The 20,000-nt window shown below is 46.8% G+C and overlaps 1 protein-coding gene across 1 annotated transcript in view; it reads left to right on the top strand.

The window, feature by feature from the left end:
• The window catches only part of grip1 (glutamate receptor interacting protein 1), a 211,007-nt gene that overhangs the window by 103,502 nt on the left and 87,505 nt on the right, over positions 1-20,000 (top strand). The window contains 5 exon segments of the mRNA XM_042080983.1: positions 5,742-5,877; positions 8,307-8,452; positions 10,697-10,780; positions 13,783-13,858; positions 16,580-16,725. Of these exon segments, the coding sequence (XP_041936917.1) occupies positions 5,742-5,877; positions 8,307-8,452; positions 10,697-10,780; positions 13,783-13,858; positions 16,580-16,725 (588 nt within the window).

Here is a 20,000-nt window from a genome sequence, read left to right as displayed (position 1 = left end):
TAGTTTTATGGCACGGTAACTGTTTGTTTGCAGACTGAAGAACCCATTTCATGTTTGGACTCCAATTGTGCTCCTGGATCTGCTGTTTGCTTATGGACAAAATAAATTATATTTTTGTACGGAACTGCTGTCTCCTGCCTTCCCTCAACACCATCTTATCCAGTGGCGCACCTCCCTAAACGTGGGGTGGTCGCCTCGGTCCCTCACACTCTCCATTTCGCACACTTTCTAATTCTCCCTCACCCACACACTCTCCTCCTTGTTCTCTCTCTCCCCAAACTTGTCTCTTTTGCTCTTGGTCTTTTGTGCATTCTTTCTTTCTTTCTTTCTTTCTTTCTTTCTTTCTTTTTTTCTTCCTTTCTTCATTTCTTCATCCATCTATCTGGGGCCACAGACCTCTCCATGCCCATTTTGATCTCCCTCCGTCTCCCTGCCCCGCGTCACCAATCCGTCAGCTGCTAGCCCTGCTCGACAGCTCGTTTAGTCACCATGGCAACTCGGGGGTGTGGGGGGTTGGATGCCTCGGGAGACCTGCTGAGGAATAAGTGTGGCATGCAGAATAGAGACGGAAAAGTGTGTGTGTGTGTGTGTGTGTGGGTGTGTGTGTGAGAGTGCCTAGTAGTGGGGAGTTGGAGGAAAAGAGCCAAACGGGGAGAGGAGCTGGCGCGTGCCAGAGGGTGATCAATGTGGAGACTAAGTGAGCGTGAACACATTGCTCAGTTGTGCTACAGACCACATGCCTTCTCCAGTCCCCCTCTCCAGTCCACTTCCCCCCAGGTACCCCAACTCTACATATGAGCCAGAGACAGTCCTCTGGACGTGTGTGAGTCTGTTTTTGTCTGTGTGTGTGTGTGTGTGTGTGTGTGTGTGTGTGTGTGGGTGGGGGGGGGGGGGGGGGTTACTGAACTTAATTGAACCTGGATCTCAATGGACTCACTCCCCTCTATCCCCCTCCTCACTGTCAGACTTGGAGTTATCCTGACCTGGACTGACCGCTCCCCTTTTTCACTGAAACTCCCATGGGCTCCCATCTGCAGTGACCTTTAGTGGGCCTCACTGCACAGCTGCATAACCAGGCCCTGTGCTGAGCCCCATGGCGCAGCTGGGTGACCAGGCCAGCTATGAGCAGGCCCCACGGTGCAGCTACATAACCAGGCCAGCTATGGCCAGGCTCCACGGTGCAGCTGCATAACCAGGCCAGCTATGGCCAGGCCCCACGGTGCAGCTGCATAACCAGGCTCTCTCTCAGTGATGAATGGGATGTGCGGTTTCTGTGGTCTGCTGTCTGGCAGCAGAATAGGATGGGCTTTAATATGCCCAGTGTTAGATGACATATCACCCGGGTTTGTGTGTATGTTTGGATGTGTGTACAGGTAAGCATGTGTGCTTTAGGTGTTTGCAATATATATCGTCAAGGTTAATATCTTGTAGTTTTAATGATAATGAGAGGTGTAGAGCACATAGTTCTTAGTTATTTTTCTTGAATGCTTCAGTTTTAAGTAAATAATTGAGACCTTGTTTTCTTAAATATGTTGTTTCCACTAATATCATTAATAAGGATCAATTAATATCCTATTAGCATGACTGATACTAAATTTTGCACAAACACCAACATTTCTGTGCTAACAAATACAAGAGTACAAATTCAAGAATGCAGTTTTGTTAAAGCCCTTTTGCTGTGCCAGGGCATCTCTCAGTGATGGCACTAAACTGACAGTCAAGTCCAGCTCATAAGGTGATTTTAATCATTTTAATTTGATCTGATTTGATTATAGTAAGCAGAACAAATCAACCCTGCCAAAGGATTATGCGTAATGTTTGTATAATGTCCTGTCAAAGGTGGACATATTGATATATAACATAAGCACGTTTTTGTTTTATAAATCACGTCAGTATGCGTGAATCCAGACAGATAAAGTTGTTTGGGTTCACTGCATGTGATGCGTCAACATCATCTAATGATACGACAGACGGCAAATGGCGATCGTCACGGCGACACTTGTAACGCGGCAGAGAGTAATGCCTCCCTGACACCCGGGCGGGCGTGGCATACACGGGCCACGCTCGGTTTTAATCAAATTACGCCACGGAGGTTGAAGGCAAATTAAACAGTTCCGCTACAATTAATTACCGCGGCGGGCGCGTCTGCCTCTGCCACACCGAGCAGATGATAGATTAAACACTCAAGCTCGCTCACACACACACACACACACACACACACAGTTAATCCCATTCCTCCTCAGGACAAGAGCCTGTCAGATCCTCAGGTCAATGTGCTTGTGTGTGTGTGTGTGTGTAAGAGAGAAAAAGAAAGAGAGAGAAGATCAAATATTCCCACTTAAATGTGTCTGTGTGTTCACACGTTCACACTTATTCTGAGGACTATTGTAGCATTCAATAATGTAATAAAGTTTTTTAATGTAATAAAGCTGATAATGTAAGATTTTGCACATAACTTAATGACATTTTTAAAACAATAGCGTAATCACCTTTTGCCAATAATGTAATTCTGTAATAAAGTTATTACATGGCTGGTAATTGCGTTCAAGGCTGGCTTACAAAAATAGGTTTTATTTATTGGATCTAAAGTGTCACACTTTTGTCTCTTACAAATGATGCATCTCTCTCTCTCTCTCTCTCTCTCTCTCTCAAATTCCAATTCATAATGCTTTATTGGCATGACAATTTGTGAAGAAAGTGTTCCCAAGGCATACAGTGTCTAGAACTCATCAAGACTAAGTAAAAGTCATAAAACAAAATCTGTGAATACATATATATAAATAAAAAAAAACATGCACATAAACACACAGACACACACACACAAACTTTAGTTTGTTATAAGAGAATGTGTTTGTAATGTGTGCGCACAGACAACACACACTCAAACACATAGACACACACACACACACACACACACACACACACACAGACACACACATACAGTACACACACAAATGCACACACACACACACTCCCTCTCATTGTTCAGCACATTCCCTGCACTGTGCTGTCTCTTTGTTAGCCAGTGTAATGACTCTCCTCTCACTTTGATGTATCAGTGCACTGCACACACACACACACACACACACACAGCGAGCCCTTTCTCCTGTCAGCCATCATGTGTGTCAGACACGCCACGGTCACAGAGTGTGTGAGTGTGTGAGTGTGTGAGTGTGTGAGTGTGTGTGTGTGTGTGTGTGTGTGTGTGAGTGGATGTGTGTGTGCGTATGTGTGAGTATTGTAAGTGGGTGTGTATGTGCACGTTCAACACACAGCAAAAGCTAATATCTTTCACTTGTCAGCCGTCGCTTATGTTAATATGAAACAGCCATGAAATGTGTGTGGGTGCGTGTGTATGTGTGTGTGTGCTTGTGTACGGTAGGGAAGGGTCTATCCACATGCCTCCTTGGCCTGCTCTAGCCGGGGTCATGTTCCAGCGTAGCTCCATGTCTCTGAACGCCCGCTGGACGAATCGATCCGAGACGCCAGGGCAATATCAACTCCGCCTCTCTCCTGTGCTTCCATTACTGGTGTCAGCTTCCCTGTGTGTGTGTGTGTGTGTGTGTGTGTGTGTGTGTACATAAGTGCTTGAGGAAGGGGAGGATATTTTGCCCAGAGATACCTATCATGGTTCCATCACACAGGCTGGCTTGTATCTGTTCCTTTGTGTGTGTGTTTGTGTTTATGTGTCAGTGGTAATTGTGCTTTCATCACTCTAGCTGTCGCGTGCGTGCGTGCGTGCGTGCGTGCGTGCGTGTGTGTGTGTGTGGGTGTTAATATTTACAGGCTGTAAGTGACTCTATAAAAAGCGTCTCATTAGTGAGTGATATTGCTCAATTCCTGTCTGTCTGAAGCACAAGGAGATATGTGTGATGCCATTAAGGAACAGAGAAATGGAATTGGAACGTGGCCCACAGTTCAGCAGTATGAAATGGATCGGTGAACTGCAGCCCTTACCACAGCGTTGTGTGTGTGTGTGTGTGTGTGTGTGTGTGTGATTGTATTAGGTTGTCTGTGTGTGTATTTGACGTTGTGTGTGATAGATTGTGTGTGGTCATATGAGGTTGTCTGTGTGTAATTGTGTGTGGTCGAATGAGGTTGTCTATGTGTGTATTTGACATTGTGTGTGGTCGTGTGAGGTTGTCTGTGTGTGATAGATTGTGTGTGGTTGTGTGTGTGTGTGTGTGTGCTCGTATGAAGTTGTGTGTGTGTGTTCGTATGAGGTTGTCTGTGTGTGTGCGGTCGTATGAGGTTGTGTGTGTGTGTGTGTGTGTGTGTGTGTGTGGCCGTATTAGGTTGTGTGTGTGTGTGTGTGTGTGTGTGTGTGTGTGTGTGTGGTTGTATTAGGTTGTCTGTGTGTATTTGAAAGTGGTAACGTGACTGGGGTGGCACTCTGCGGCCATTTTGCGCAGGGGAAAGCTCCACTATGAGAGCTGCTTAGAGTAGTCAGTGGTGTCACGCTTATAACGCTCCTGAGGGAAACAAACTTGTTCTGAGACTCTGTTCCACCCCCTGCCCTTCAATTTACTGACAGCAAAAGAGGAAGAGAGGGATGACGAGAGATTTTTCAGGAAGAAAGCCTGAGGGAGAGATGGAGAGGGAGGACAGGAGAAGATGGAGAGAGGGAGGACAGGAGAAGATGGAGAGAGAGAGAGAGAGAGAGAGAGAGAGAGAGAGAGAGAAATGTCCATTCATATCTTTGGTGGGCCAGTGGGGAGAGGTTCGTCCAATCCCTTCTGCTGATTTCACACCAGTGATGGAGGAGCTGCCTCGCTTTATATGCAATAGTGGCAACCGCCATAACAGTGTGTGTGTGTGTGGACATCATAAGTATGTGTGTGCATACAGTATGTGCCTATGTGGATGTATGTGTGTGCATGCGTGTGCATGTGTTTGTAGTGTGTGTGTGTGTGTCTGTGTGTGTGTGTGTGTGTTTCCATCCGAGAGGATGTGCAGCGTGCATAATGTGTGTTTGATGATCTCAGGGAGGCATCGAATGACAGTGTGTCGATAGAGCGCAGGATTGGAAGGACACTCTGCCTACCCAGCAATCCAGCTGGGAGAGAGAGAGAGGGAGAGATAGAGGGATAGAGAGAGAGAGAGGGAGGGTGAGAGGAGAGGGAGGGAGAGAGAGAGTGGGGGAGAGAGAGTTAGTGAGAGAAGGAAGGGGGGAGGAAGGCAGGACAAGAGAGTGTTTGAGGAGAGAGGGAGGGTGACAGAGAGAGGACAAGATAACCAGAGAGGAAGGAAGGAATGTGTGGAACAGAAGAAGCAGGCAGGAGGGAGGGAGGGGGTGAGAGAGAGAGAGAGAGAGAGAGAGAGAGAGAGAGAAACGAGAGCACTCCTTTCTGTCCTCATAAGCATCTTCCAGCCAGGGCTCAGTGCGATGCACACCGCAGCGCTGCCTCCGCTGCCACCCCCCCCCCCCCTCCTCCTCCTCCTCTTCCTCACCCTGTAGCGAGCACTCCGCAGCATCAGCAGCGGGAGTAGAGGCAGGAGGAGCAGTAGCAGCATCGTCAGTAGCCACGGAGACGGTGGCGATGGTGGCGCCATGCGTATGAGGCGGCGGGGGGCCGAGCGGGGAGACCAGTGTGGCCGCCACCTCCGCCTGCTGTGTCCCTGCGGTCCCGCATCGCTCATCCCCTGTTTCTCTCTCTCCTTCTCCTCCTCCTCCTCCTCCTCCTCCTCCTCGGCCTCCTTCTCCCTTCCCCCCCGGCCCCCCACCCGCCCGCCCCCTGCAGAAGAGTTCAAGGGCTCCAGCCTGGTGGAGCTGATGAAGAAGGAGGGCACCACGCTGGGCCTCACTGTCTCCGGCGGCATCGACAAGGACGGCAAGCCCCGCGTCTCCAACCTGCGCCAAGGAGGTATCGCCGCCAGGTAAGAGAGGCCCAGCGCCACCGCCGCTGCTCGGTGTGTGTGTGTGTGTGTGTGTGTGTGTGTGTGAGAGAGAGAGAAAGAGAAAGAGGAAGAGCAGTAGCCCCTGTTGTTTGTGGTGAGTGTGTGTGAGTGTGCAGGACAGAAGGGAGAGCAGAGAGGGGAGGGGAAGCGGGGGACTGTGTGTGTGTGTGTGTGTGTGTGTGTGTGTGTGTGTGTGTGTGTGTGTGTGTGTGTAAAAGGCTGAAGTGTAGAGAGAGAGCAGGAGAGGTATAGAGAGTGCTGTGTGCTGCGTAGGGACCGCAGAACAGAAACAGACAGATCAAAAGGAGGAAAAAGAGAAAGTGTGGAGTAGAGAGAGAAGAAAAGGGGGATAGGAGGGAGAAGGAGGAGGAGAGTAATCCAGAGGGAATCAGAGTGCACCTTGGGAAGGAAAATGCTTGTGATGTGGAGAATGCATAAGGCATTAGGTACAGTCCAGCGGAATGTGGCTGTGTTTATCATTCAGCTGGGGTATGTGTGTATGTGTGTGGGTGGGTGTGTGAGCATGTTTGTCCATGCACTTGCATGTGTTGACCTGCATGCACACTACATAAATCAATGCTGGATAAGTCCTCAGGCTGAAGGCCCTTCTCCCTGTTGAGATCTGGAACTGCATGATCAAGGTTACCCACCAACTCCACTTTTACACACACACACACACACACGCACACATGCACGCATGCACCAAAACACACACAATGCACACACGCACTCACTCAGATACACAGCTGTCATTCACAGAGGATCAACCTCCCTCCCAACAGCGCAAAGCCTTACAATCCTTATTTCACACTTTCCACACACTGGCATACACACACACACACACACACACACACACACACACACACACACACACACACACACACACACACACTCTCATAAGCACACACACTCACACACACACATTCACATAAGCACTCACACATACTCTCTCACACCCTCATAAGCACATAGACACCCATAACCCCCCCCCCCCCCCCCACACACACACACACACACAGACACACAGATACACAAACACACACACATACACACACACACAAGAGCTTGCCCCCCCTTCCCTTCCTGGCCCTGGGCTCTATCCTCCTCTTCAGCGCCCCCCGCCCTGGGCAGTACTGAGATGGGGTAGGGGATGGAGCCGTTGGCGCGCCATTCAGACAGCACAGAGAGAAATGGGCTTGCCACGGTTATGCCCCGAAATAGCACAGGAGCAATGCGCTCCCTTCCCAAAAGGAAAGACAGAAATGTCTCCAAACCTGCCTACGGGCTTCGGGGGGAATCTTTCAAGAGGCAATGATTTTGTGTGTGTGTGTGTGTGTGTGTGTGTGTCTCCTGGAGAGAGAGACAGAGAGTGTCTGAGATGGAGAGATGTAAGGTGACATCTCTTTGGTTTTCTAAACTACAGAGTTGACATTTGTCTCTTTTATGGCGAGGCCATCAAAGTCAGCTCTCATTTATCTGATACACTCCTCCGCCTTTAGATTATAGTTTGTGTCTCTCTCCCTCTCTCTGTCACTCTCTGTTTCTCTCTTCCACTTTCTCTTTCTTTCTCTCTCTGTTTCTCACAAACTCCCTCTCTCTGTCACTCTGACTCTCTCTCTCTCACTGTCTTTCTGTCTCTGTTATACTTGCCTCCTCATTCTGAGTTTGCCACACTTTATTCTTGCCTACTGTGTTCCTATATCTCTTTTTTCTCCTCTCTCTCCCTCTTTCTCTCTGTTCTCTCCCTCTCTCCCTCTCTTTCACCTTTCTCTCCTCTCTCTGTTATCTCCCCCTCTCTCTCCTCTCTCTCCCTCTCTCTCTCCTTTCTCTCCTTTCTCTCCTCTCTCTGTTATCTCCCCCTCTCTCCTCTCTCTCCCTCTCTCTCTCCTTTCTCTCCTCTCTCTCTCTCTCTCTCTCTCTCTCTCTCTCTCCCTCCCTCGTCCTCTCCCTCTCTCATCTCTCTCCATTCTCTCCCTCTCTCTCTCTTTCTCTCCTTTCTCTCTCTTTCTCTCCTTTCTCTCTTTTTCTCTCCATCCTCTCTCTCACTCTATTTTTCAATCTTTCTCTCATTTCTCTCTCTTTCTCTCCTTTCTCTCTTTTTCTCTCCATTCTCTCCCCCCCTCTCTCACTTTCTCTCTTTCTCTCTCTTTCTCTTCTTTCTCTCTCTCTGAGCTGACTCCTGTTTCTCTCCTTTATTCAGTACTGTATTGTCCACCACTACTCCTCTCTCTCCTCCACCCTCAGTCTCTCTTTCTGTTTCTCTCCACATTGGGTTCAGCATTGTCTCACGACATCCCTGTTGCTTAATCTTCTCCTACACATAGTCCAGACATTGGCTTAGCGTTGGACCAGCTGAGTCATTAACAGTGTTGATCTCTTCATCGGCGCCTGCCCCTCCCCCGTTACAGGAGTGACCAGTTGAACGTTGGCGACTACATCAAGTCGGTGAACGGCATCAACCTGACCAAGTTCCGGCATGACGAGATCATCAGCCTGCTGAAGAATGTGGGCGAGCGGGTGGTTCTGGAGGTGGAGTACGAGCTGCCCCCTGTCTGTGAGTACTGGAACTGCACCCATTCATCAACATCGCTCAGTGCCCGGCCTGCGCCGAGCCTGGCTCATCCAGATGACCAGTGTGATTATGGGTGCGTTCCCAGAACTAGCCACTGGAACTGCCCTTTCTCATTGGCCTCGGTTAGATATGAAGGATTGTTATGTAGGTGGAGGTTTCAGACTTAGGGAGGTGATGGGGAGCTCAGGGCCTCAGGGCCTCCCTTGACCAGTCGTAAATCAGTCTACTTGAACAGTTAATGTGACAATATTTATGGCGGCTTGAAATCTGGACGTTTGAAATCTGCTGAAGTGGACCGTCTCAGAGCTAATTAGTCATGCTCCTAAAGCTGCTTTTCCTACCAAATGTTTATTCTCTCGGACTTCACACAACCCCTTACAATGTGTGATAATGTGTGTGGGTCCTTATTGCCCATAATAAGTGATAATGTGTGTGTGTCCCTATTGCCCACAATGTGTGTAAGAACATTTGTGTTTGACCTGGTGACAATGAGAAATGGCACAGTCTGGTAATAAGCAGGGCCTTCCTAGCACTTCTGCTTTTGCTCCTTATTCTACCAGAGTTGATACACTGTATTGTTACCACAGCGGTGATGACAGCATAAGACAAAAAGGGCTTCTGAGCTCTTCACAGTCAGGCTATATTACATTGTTTTCCTTGTAAAATGTGCCAAGATATATGCTCAGAGGAATACAATGTTTACTTATACTTATGTTTACAGTGTTTACAATACTTATACAAAATAAGTATTTACGCAACAGTGCCGGAGTTGCTTCTATAGTTTCTGAATTGCACACCTGGTCCCTGATTGCGTAGAGCTAGGACATAAACATTGACACGGACATAAACACCCACATTCTTTTGTTGTAATGGGAATTGCAGTGTGGGTAAGATGGCCTAGCTAATGATACACTAAGTAGTAACTGCTTGTATAGTTGCCTGTTGAAAAGACTGTGTGTTACAGTTTAAAGTATCTGCAAGTATCTGCATTCTCAGTAAATGAAAGTTTCAGATGACCAGCAGTGACAATGTTAGTGGCCTGTGTGTGTATTAAGAACAAAATTATTCATACCCCTGGCAAATATTGATTTAATGCTGATTTTCTCTTTATCAATATGTTTGTTCTGGCTGAAAATGACACTGTCACATGCCATAAGATTGTAAGACATTGTGGGAGAAACATGGAATTAAAAAAAAATATTTTTTAACATTTTTATGAAAAATGGCATGTCCAAAATTATTCATACCCTTTTTAAATAATCAATGGAAACATTTTTATTTGCATTCGCAACTCTCAAAATGGTTCTTTTAATATCTACCAAGCCTCTCCATGTCTCCACAATAATTCTAGACCACACCTTTTTAACAGCAATCCACGTTTTCAGTCAGGAACCACTAAATTTTCACTCCATCTCAAAATGGATGACTTGGTCATCTTGGATGCTGATCATGGATCACTCTTCTCCAAACATGCACAATTCAGCTAAACCTTTATAAGGGCACACCTGGACAAAGAATTTAGCTTTCGCTGGATTTTTTTTGAGCAGGGACATGGTCTGAGATTGATATAAAAAAGAAGCATTAAATTCCAATGACACCATGTCCATTTCAATAGGAAAGTATTATTTTGGGATGTTTTTCAACCAGGAGGACCTGGTGACCTTCTCAAAGTAAACGGTAGCACTAAAGCAAGAGGCTACACTAAGATTATGGAGGAAAAGATCAGGCAGTGGCCCAGCCAGGGTCCAACCCTCAATCAGTCAAAAAAGTGAGCACAAGGCCAAAGTGATGGCAAATAATCGTTCCTGCCTCAAAACCCAGATTGCTGCTAAAAAGGTGCGGTCTACAATCATTGTGGAGACATGGAGAGGCTTGGTAGGTATTATAAGAACCATTTTGAGAGCTTTGATGGCAAATATAGATGTTTCTATTGATTATTTAAAAAGGGTATGAATCATTTTGGACATGCCATTTTTCCTAAAAATGTTAAAAAAAGATAAAAAAAATATATTATTTTTTGATTCCATGTTTCTACCACATTGTCTTACAACCTTTTGGCATGTGGCAGTGTCATTTTCAGTCAGAACAAACATATTGGTCAAGAGAAGATCAACATTGCATCAATATTTGTCACGGGTATGAATTTGTTCTTAACTGTATGTGTGTGTAAGTGTGTGTGTGTGTGAGGTGTTGTTTGCTGTAACATGCTGCCTTGTTTCTCCACAGCTGTTCAAGGCTCAGGGGTGATGTTCAAAAATGTTGAGGTGACTCTACACAAGGAAGGCAACACATTTGGATTCGTCATCCGAGGTGTGTGTGTGTGTGTGTTTGTGTGTGTTTGTTTGTCTGTGTGTGTCTGTATCTGTCTGTGTATCTGTATGTCTGTGTACGCACATTTGTGCTCAGAAATGTGAAGGATGTAGTTGTGTTTCTACCTGTGCAGATAGAAATAAATGTAGAAATAAATCCCATGTTTTCAATTTCCAGAACGTATGCTTGAGTGCATAAGCAACAGACTAAAGCTAATGAGGACAGGACATCAGCCTGTACACTGCACATATTCAACACACACCTACATCAGCGTGTACACTGCACATATTCAACACACACCTACATCAGCGTGTACACTGCACATATTCAACACACACCTACATCAGCCCACAGGCCATGCCAGCGGCAGCACAATCTCATCGCATAGCAACACACCACACACCTGCTCTGTGCAACACAATCTCATCGCATAGCAACACACCACACCACACACCTGCTCTGTGCAACACAATCTCATCGCATAGCAACACACCACACCACACACCTGCTCTGTGCAACACAATCTCATCACACAAGACAACACACACCTGCTCTGTGCAACACAATCTCATCATACAACACACACACACACACACACACACACACACACACACACACACACACACACACACACACACACACACACACACACCTGCTCTGTGCAACACAATCTCATAACACAACACACATACACATCTGCTTTGTGCAACACACAATCTCATCATACAACACACCACATACTTGCTCTGTGCAACACAATCTCATCACACAACATGAAAAAACATGAGCATTGATACAAAGGATGGATTTTCTGTCTCTGTTAACAGAAATGTAATGATCTTCTGTTTGATTATTATGACCGCCGCGCAGCGAAGCGGCGGTCATATAGGTTTAGTCAGATTTCTTTTTTTTTTTTCTTTTTTTTTTCGCATGTCCAAATTTTCGTCAAGGATTCCCGGGACACTGAAAGACCGGGGTAGACGAAACTTGGTGGGCATGTAACCCCATAATGGATAGCATGGAACCATCGTTTTTCGTTTTGATCTGTAGCCCCCCCGCTGGACTGCACCCCCCGAAAGGAGGGTAGGGCAGACACAGTTTTCTGTGAATATCTCAAGAACCGTAAGGTTTAGGAGGACCATTTTTTTTGTATGTTGATCTCAAGGGGCCATGTCAACCCATTCCATAACCACTTATTTCATGTATAGCGCCACCTAGTTAAACACAAAAAAGTAAAAATGAGGTGTTGTAATCGCAGGTATCTGTGACCTAACATAGTCAAAACTTGATCCAAATTAAATATGAGGAATTTGAGTTGAATCTTTTGTAGATATTTCCCTTCCACTCAGCATTGTACACTTTTCATAAATCAACACCTGAATCCTTCATCATAAGAATGACATACATTTGTGTCACAAACATGTCAAGACACATTTAAGTCATGACGTATCACAACAGTCAGTATCTGATGGAGTGACCATGTCATGTTGCAGTTATGTTGCAAACTTCATGTCTCATTCTTAAGCTGTCATAGGATCAAGCAGAATGACACTGTTATATTGCAGGACATTAGCGATGAAATGATGATGACATTATTATATCTGTCTTACAACTGAGTGCTCAAGTAAAGTGTCGCCTCTGAGACATCTTCAAAAGAATGTAGATGTGTCCAGTCTAGATGTTTTAGGAAGTCATATAGACAGGGTGAATGTGCACAAATGGATGATGGGATATGAACTCCTGGCATTGGCTGTGTCTCTGTAACTTCCTGAATAATGCATTTAATGGGCTTCTAGGCCTCCTTGTTTTAGATTCATCCATGAATAGTTTCTCAAAGAGGAACGTTTTCTGCCCCATCATCGGTGCGGGCATGGCAAAGAAAGGCGCCAGGAAATCATTTTTAACTCGCATATATAGCCCCTGCCTCATCTGCATTTATTTGACTATATTTACGCGTGGCGTTGGCCCTTCATTGAAGCGCGGAAGAAGAAAGCGAGGAGTGTTCGGCTCAAAAACGGCAGTCGTTTGAAGACGGGAAGAAAGTTAACTTCAAGGTCGCGGACAGCCCTCCATATTTCAGCTGTACAAAACGAAAAAAGAGGGGGGGAAAAGAATATGTTCTGGTGGTTTCCACTTTCATCTTCGAAAGCTCGCATGAGAGTGCAGAGGCATCTAGAGTCAGACAGCCGCGGAAACCTCTGGAAAACCTGCACCATACCGTCGGAATTTGAAATGGCTGAACACTGAAAGCTATGTCTGTCTCGCTTTGTCAAAACAGTCGCTCCCCACCTGTACTGTATCTGATGTAAATGTGTCGGCACACACACCGTCGCGACAGATACATTTCTCACCTGCTGTGAAGACAGGCACATCATACCGATGTATCGCCTGAAATATCAGACTCTCTCGTCGAGAAATGTGTTACATCAGGTACATCAGGTGTGGCATCAGAGAATACACAAAACATTTCTAATGTGACAGTTCTTCACTCTTCTTTTCAGATGACAAATAGCTTGCATACGCTAAATAGCTCTCAAACACTGCATATGAACGTTAAATAGCTTTCAAATACTGCATCAAAAAATATCTCTCAAACAGCCTACGCTAAATACTGTAGCTCTCAAATGCTGCATACGCTAAATAGCTCTCAAATACTGCATACGCTAAAGCTCTCAGGACTGTTCCACTGCTGTGAAGTTGTAACCATATTACGATGATAGTCAGATATCTACAGCAGGAAATCAGGTGAATGCCTATTATAACCATGAAACAGTACCAGGAGACATTGTATGTCTCAAGATGAAACAGGTATTACAACCCTGTTAGATGGCAGCCGTAGGCTTGAAGATCAAGAAAGAGTAGAGCAGTAGGCCTACAGCGTGTTCAAATGTGGTGTGGTGTGTGTGTGTGTAGATCTTTATGTTTGTAGGTATGAACTATATGCATAAGTGTGTGTTCACATGGGTTCATCATGTAGATTAACTGGAGTGCTGTTTCTGCAGGTGGTGCCCATGAAGACAGGAACAAATCCCGTCCTATTGTCATAACGACCATCAGACCAGGTGGTCCAGCAGACAGGTGAGATGGCTGCGTGCGTGCGTGCGTGTGTGTGTGTGTGTGTGTGTTGCATATGCAACAGACCCTCTAGATTCCGACAGAAGCAAAAGAGCACCTACATAACTCTCCTACATAGAGCACCTCTCATAAAGCTCCTATAGGACGTGGTTCTGGCAGTACATCTTCCTAGTGGAAAAATCATTAATCCTGCATCGCTATACTCCCAGACAGAGAGTCCATCATTTACCCATCGCTGTCTGCTCAGAACTACACACACACACACACACACACACACACACACACACACACACACACACACACACACACACACATATTCAAAAAGGCCACAATTCTCACCCTAAAACTGGATAAATTGGTCTGCACACGACCACTCCACCCTCACCTCCTCCCCTCCCCTGCTCCGCTCCCATCATTCAGAGGTGGGAATAAATTAGGCATGTGTGTGTCTGTGTGTGTGTGTGTGACTGAACTGTATTGCTGCTAGGAGCGCTGTGCTGGTGCTGGGCGGGCGCCAGTGATTTCTCTGCGGCCGTATATTCCCCACTTCTGACCCTCCTTATTATTCTCCTCACACTCTTACTCCCTCAACACCTCTTTTTCCTCCTCCCCCCCTCCTCTCCTCTCCCCTCCTCTCCTCTCTTCTCCTCTCCTTTCCTCCTCCCCCCTTCCTCTCCTCTCCTCTCTTCTCCTCTTCTTTCCTCCCCCTCTTCTTCCTCTCCTCCTCTCCTCTCCTTTCCTCCCCCTCCTCTCCTCCCCCCTCCTCTCCTCTCCCCTCCTCTCCTCTCTTCTCCTCTCCTTTCCTCCTCCCCCTTCCTCTCCTCTCCTCTCTTCTCATCTTCTTTCCTCCCCTTCTTCTTCCTCTCCTCCTCTCCTCTCCTCCCCCCTCCTCTTCTCTCCCCTCCTCTCTTCATCTCCTCTCCTCCCCCCTCCTCTTCTCTCCCCTCCTCTCTTCATATCCTCTCCTTTGCTTCTCTTTTCTCTTCTCCCTATTGCACCTCCCCCCATTTTTCCTCCCAACCCCCATCAATATTCATCCACCTCTATGCAAATCTTGCTCTTACTGGGAGAATATTCCAATTCCATGCACTCTGCCACAAAACACACACACACACACACACACAGACGTGAACATGTATGCATGGCATGCATACATAATCATACAAACACACACACACACAGAAGCTCAACGACCTCAACCATCTTCACTTCATAAGGCATGGATGTGTGTGTGTGTGTGTCTGTGTGAATGAGAGGAGATGAAGAGTGAGAGAGTGTGTGTGTGTGTGTGTGTGTGCGTGCGTGCGTATGTGTGTGTGTTTATGTGTGTGTGTGTGTATATGTGTGTGTGTCTGTTGCTCTATCCAGCAGCAGCCAGACCGTGTCAGTGGCGGCCTTTAGAGTTAACCGGGTGAGAAACGACCCAGGTGTCCCAGCGTCCACACACACACACAGCCCAGGGGGTGGGGGGTGGTGAAGCGGCTCATTGTCCAGGACAGGGCATCGATTCGGCCCTCGTAAGGGCCGAGGGGCTGTTAAGGGAAAGGGAGAGGGTGGAGGGGTTAGGATGGAGTTGACCAGCGGGCGGACGAGGTGATGGAGCGATGGGTACTTTAGGGAGCCGTTCAGGGATGGACGGCTGGAGATGTTATCCATTACGATAAAATCATACGAAGCAGGCTTGAAGTGCCTCTCTGGGAGTCTGAAACATCCTGGCAAAGGTTCCGTCCTGCTAACATGCCCGAGAGATGATTCCAAAAATGATTCTTCCCTGTGCGCATTACATCATGCAACTGTCCACTCAAAGTGTTCCCATGGGGAGACATCCCTCTTTCTTTCTTTCTTTCTTTCTTTCTTTCTCTCTCTCGATCTCCTCTCATTCCGCAGAAGCTTCCGGAGGTTTATCCATAGCAGCCTCTCATCTGCCGATTGGAGCTCAAGCTCCAGCAAGCCACTGATCGCCACCTAATGACTTATTAGGTTTTATCACCCAAACAATTATCTGACATGCTCGGCTGTTCCACTGTAATTCCATTCACTTCCATTTGAGCCGTAGCGTTCACTACCCCTCTGCGCACAGCACAGTGACAATGGGCCCAAGCAGAGAAACAGGCGCGCCCAGGCAGAGAGACAGAGGCCGGATTATATGAGCTCCTCTCGGCTCCCTCTCTTTTTATTGTGCTCTTGAACTCAGCAGACCTCCACTTGTTAGTGCGTTTGCTGGGTATTGTGTTTACTGGTAATTGTTTTTGAGAATGCTTTAGGAAAACATTGTGTCCAGAAGGACATGTGTGTGTGTGTGTGAGTGTGTGTGTTTTTCATATCCCATCTGTCAGTCTTTGTAGTTGTTGCTTTGTGTTCTCTTTCTCTTTTTTGTTGTTTTTCTTTTCTTTTTTTTGTTTCTGCTGTTCCTCTTTCTCTGTAGCTTCTCTCTTCCTGTCTTTTCAAATTCAATTCTTTCCATTGTCCTCTCTCTTTTTGTCTTATTTCTTTTTCTCCCTCTCTCCCTCTCTTTCTTCATTTTCCTGCCCCTACCGCGACCCCATCTCCCCTTTTCCCTTCCTCTAATACCTCTCTGTCCCTGTCTGTCTCCCCCTGACTAATATATATATCTCCCTCTCGCTCTCTCTCTCTCCCTCCCTCCCTCTCTCTCTCTCTCTCCATCTCTATCTCTCTCTCTCTCTCTCTCTCTCTCCTCTCTCTCTCTCTCTCTCTCCCTCTCAGGGAAGGCACCATTAAGCCTGGCGATCGGCTGCTGAGCATCGACGGCATCCGTCTCCATGGCACCTCGCACGCCGAGGCCATGAGTATCCTCAAGCAGTGCGGCCAGGAGGCCACGCTGCTTATCGAGTACGACGTGTCAATCATGGGTGAGCGGGGGCCCCCTACGGCTCCATCAGCCAGTCAAAGGCCTTACATCCCTGTGTCAGTTGTTAGCTCAAAGCATCAGTAATACAATGCACTGCCATGAGGCAGATGCCCAACATGTACACAGTGGCTTGGATACTAGTTGTCATATCATTGTTCTTGTCATATCTTATCAAGTTCAAGTATTTAGCAGATCCAAAGTGACCTAGAAAAACATCCTAGTTTGGGAATTTCCTATCCTAGTCTGGGAATTGATCCTGGGTCTACCTGTGGGAAAGAAATGAGTGATTCCATCCTTGTCCCACCAGCAGCAGGTCTCTGATTGGTTGCCTCCAGAGAGGCCACTTTGTACCGATTTTAAGCAGGCTAGTAAATCAGGAGCCTATCCCTCATCCTCATCATCCCCACAAGAACTGGCCATTGTTCGTGTGAACTTTGGTCCAATGAGTTATGATTATAATAAAGGCCTTAGAGGCAGACTCAAAGGAAAGTCAAACTTGTGCTAGTTAGCATTGTCAGTACGACGACTGCAGGAAGTGTGTGGAGTGTTGATTTTTAGAGTGCAGAGGCAATAATACTCTCTGGACTTTGAAAGCCTTGGCTCTGACTCTTTTAGAAGCAGAGACTCGGATTGATTAGTCACCTGGCATTTGAGGCCAGCTGGGCCAAAATGTTTTCTCATTCAATACTGCTCTCCAGGTAGCTGGTAGAGTTTGAAGAAAGAAAGAAATAGCATGAAGACATGGAGAAAGAGGGAAAAAATGACTGATATTGAGAGGGAGGGGAAGAGAGAGAAAGTGAAAGAAGAGTGAGAGACTGAATTATATAATATATTCTGAAATATCTTTCTAATTGCCTATGTATTTTATTGTGTGTGTGTGTGTGTGTGTGTGTGTGTGTGCGAGTGTGTGTATCGTATGAGGGTGCTGCAGCATGCCTCCGTCAGGCTGCAGCTCCGTCTCTGATGGCTACAGAAGGAGGTTTTAATGATTAAGCCATTAGAGAAAACTAACACTTTATTCTGCAGCCCTGGTGGAGGGTCGATGCTGTCTTTTCATAGCAAAGTCCTGAATGTCAGAAAGAGAGAGAGCGAGAGAGAGGGGGCTGATTGAGCCGTAGAGTGCAAAATAAACACTAGCTAGCATAGACAGATTGTGTGTGTGCATGTGTGTGTGTGTATGCGTGTATGCATCCATGTGTGTGCGTGTGTATGTGTGTTTGTGCCTGCACGTTCATGCGCGCGTGTGTGTGTGTGTGTGTGTGTGTGTGTGTAGATGAGAGAGGGCACGCCAGAAAATGACAAGAGGGAGGGAGCAATGAGGAGATGAAGATTTACAGATTCATAGAATGGGACAGGGGGAGAGAGATCACACACACACACACACACACATGAACGTGCAGGCACAAACACACATACACACGCACACACACACACACACACACACATACATGCACAAAGAGATCTTTGGAGCCTTCACAGGGCTGTGATCCTGAAGTAATTACTTTGTTCCGTGTGAGGGCAGAAAAAACACACACACACACACACACACACACACACCACACACACACACACACACACACACACATTTTGTTTGTGTCTCTGCACCACTGGGGAATTTCTCCAACCCACCAAAGTCACTTTCTGTCAGAGAGAAAGGCGGAAGAGAATTTAAGACAAAACTCTGACTCAACGATTGTTCCTTTCAAGATACCAGAAGCTTCCTCTATCTACTCTATTCATTTCAATTAAATCCTTCTCCTTTTAACTGGGTGTCCAAAGATAAACAGTAAATATACCACAGACCGTAGCCAAATGAGCTGGTATGGGCGTCTTCATTTTAAACTTATAAAGGAACCATAGGGATGTTTGCAGATTAAATCAACCTCATTGGGCTGATTTGTTCTTAATGGGCCCAGGAAGATCATGTTGCAATAATCTTTGCCAACATAATGGATCCAGTTATGAGGAAATACTGTAGCTTCCATACCTGCAGAGAGGGAGAGCTCCACTGGCAAAGGCAGCCTGAGCTTCTAAGGTATGAGCTACACCAGGCGCGTAACTGAAGCGTTCCGTTTGCGACGCGTAAAATCCATTTTAGATGAATGGTCTATTTTTTTCGAACGTACGCCCCACTGTCACGTCTGGTGTAGCCACTTCCATTGATTATAATGGAAGCTAATTGTTGCAGCAGACGCAACGCGAACGGAACGCTTCAGTTACGCGCCTGGTGTAGCTCAGCCCTAACGGCCAGATTCTCTCCTTCGCTCCTTTCTCTTTCTACCCCCCTGTTTTCAGCTTTATATCACAGGCTTTTTTAAAAGTCGATCATTACCCTCCCCCTCCAGCCATCACTGTGCTTTTAGCTTGGTTTTTTCACGCTCCCACAACCTCAGGCGCTCCCTCTGCCAGAACAGATTGATTATGTCTTTATTCTCTCAAAGTCAAGACAAGACGCCGAAATGCACGAGCACATTCAATAATGCAACACCAAAAGCAACACATAGCTAGTCTCAACTCAAGAGAGGGGGAGGAAGAGGAGATGAGGACAGATAGATAGAGAGAGAGAGAGAGAGTGAGAGAGGGGGAAAAGGGTGAGGTGAGGTAACAATGACACAAGTGCTGGATTGCACTCTTCCCATGATGCCGTTCATCCCCTTCCCATCACTCTCTGCCTGCTTGCTCATCTCACCATGACACCACGAGTTATTGGTGTGTGTGTGTGTGTGTGCGTGTGTGTGTGTGTGTGTGTGTGTGTGTGTGTGAAAGCACACTAGCAACATACATACTCTTTAACTGGGAGTTGAACAGCCCATGCTGTTTCCCAGGATTCAGCATGAAGCGAAGAGTGCCCTGTGGCCTAATTGCAGGCAGTTGCATTCAATGGCATTGGATTTGTGTGGTGGGCTGTGAAACTGCCGGCGCTGCTGCTGCTGCTGCTTGGAAAGCGCCGGCTTCCTCCCCATCTCATGCGGCAGATGTCTGCCATGCCCAGAGGGCAGCTTCTCATCAGTGCACAGCAGCGCTGGGGATTTCACACTATAAAAAATGCCCCCTCGCACTGACTCGCTACACTCCTGCGAGCGGTGTGTGTGTGCTTGAGTTTTGGAGTGGATGTATTTGTGTGTGTGTGTGTGTGTGTGTAGCTGTTTGTGTGTGAGTGAGTGTGTTGGTTTTGTTTGTCTGTATCTTTGTGTGTGTGTGTGTGTGTGTGTGTGTGTGTGTGTGTGTGTGTGTGTGTGTGTGTGTGGTTGCGAAGTCATTTTTCCTTGTAATGGG

Source organism: Alosa sapidissima, chromosome 23, assembly GCF_018492685.1.
Source record: "Alosa sapidissima isolate fAloSap1 chromosome 23, fAloSap1.pri, whole genome shotgun sequence".
Lineage (NCBI taxonomy): Eukaryota > Metazoa > Chordata > Actinopteri > Clupeiformes > Clupeidae > Alosa > Alosa sapidissima.
The sequence above is the reverse complement of the archived record's forward strand: the minus strand, read 5'-3'. Positions and strand labels throughout refer to the sequence as shown.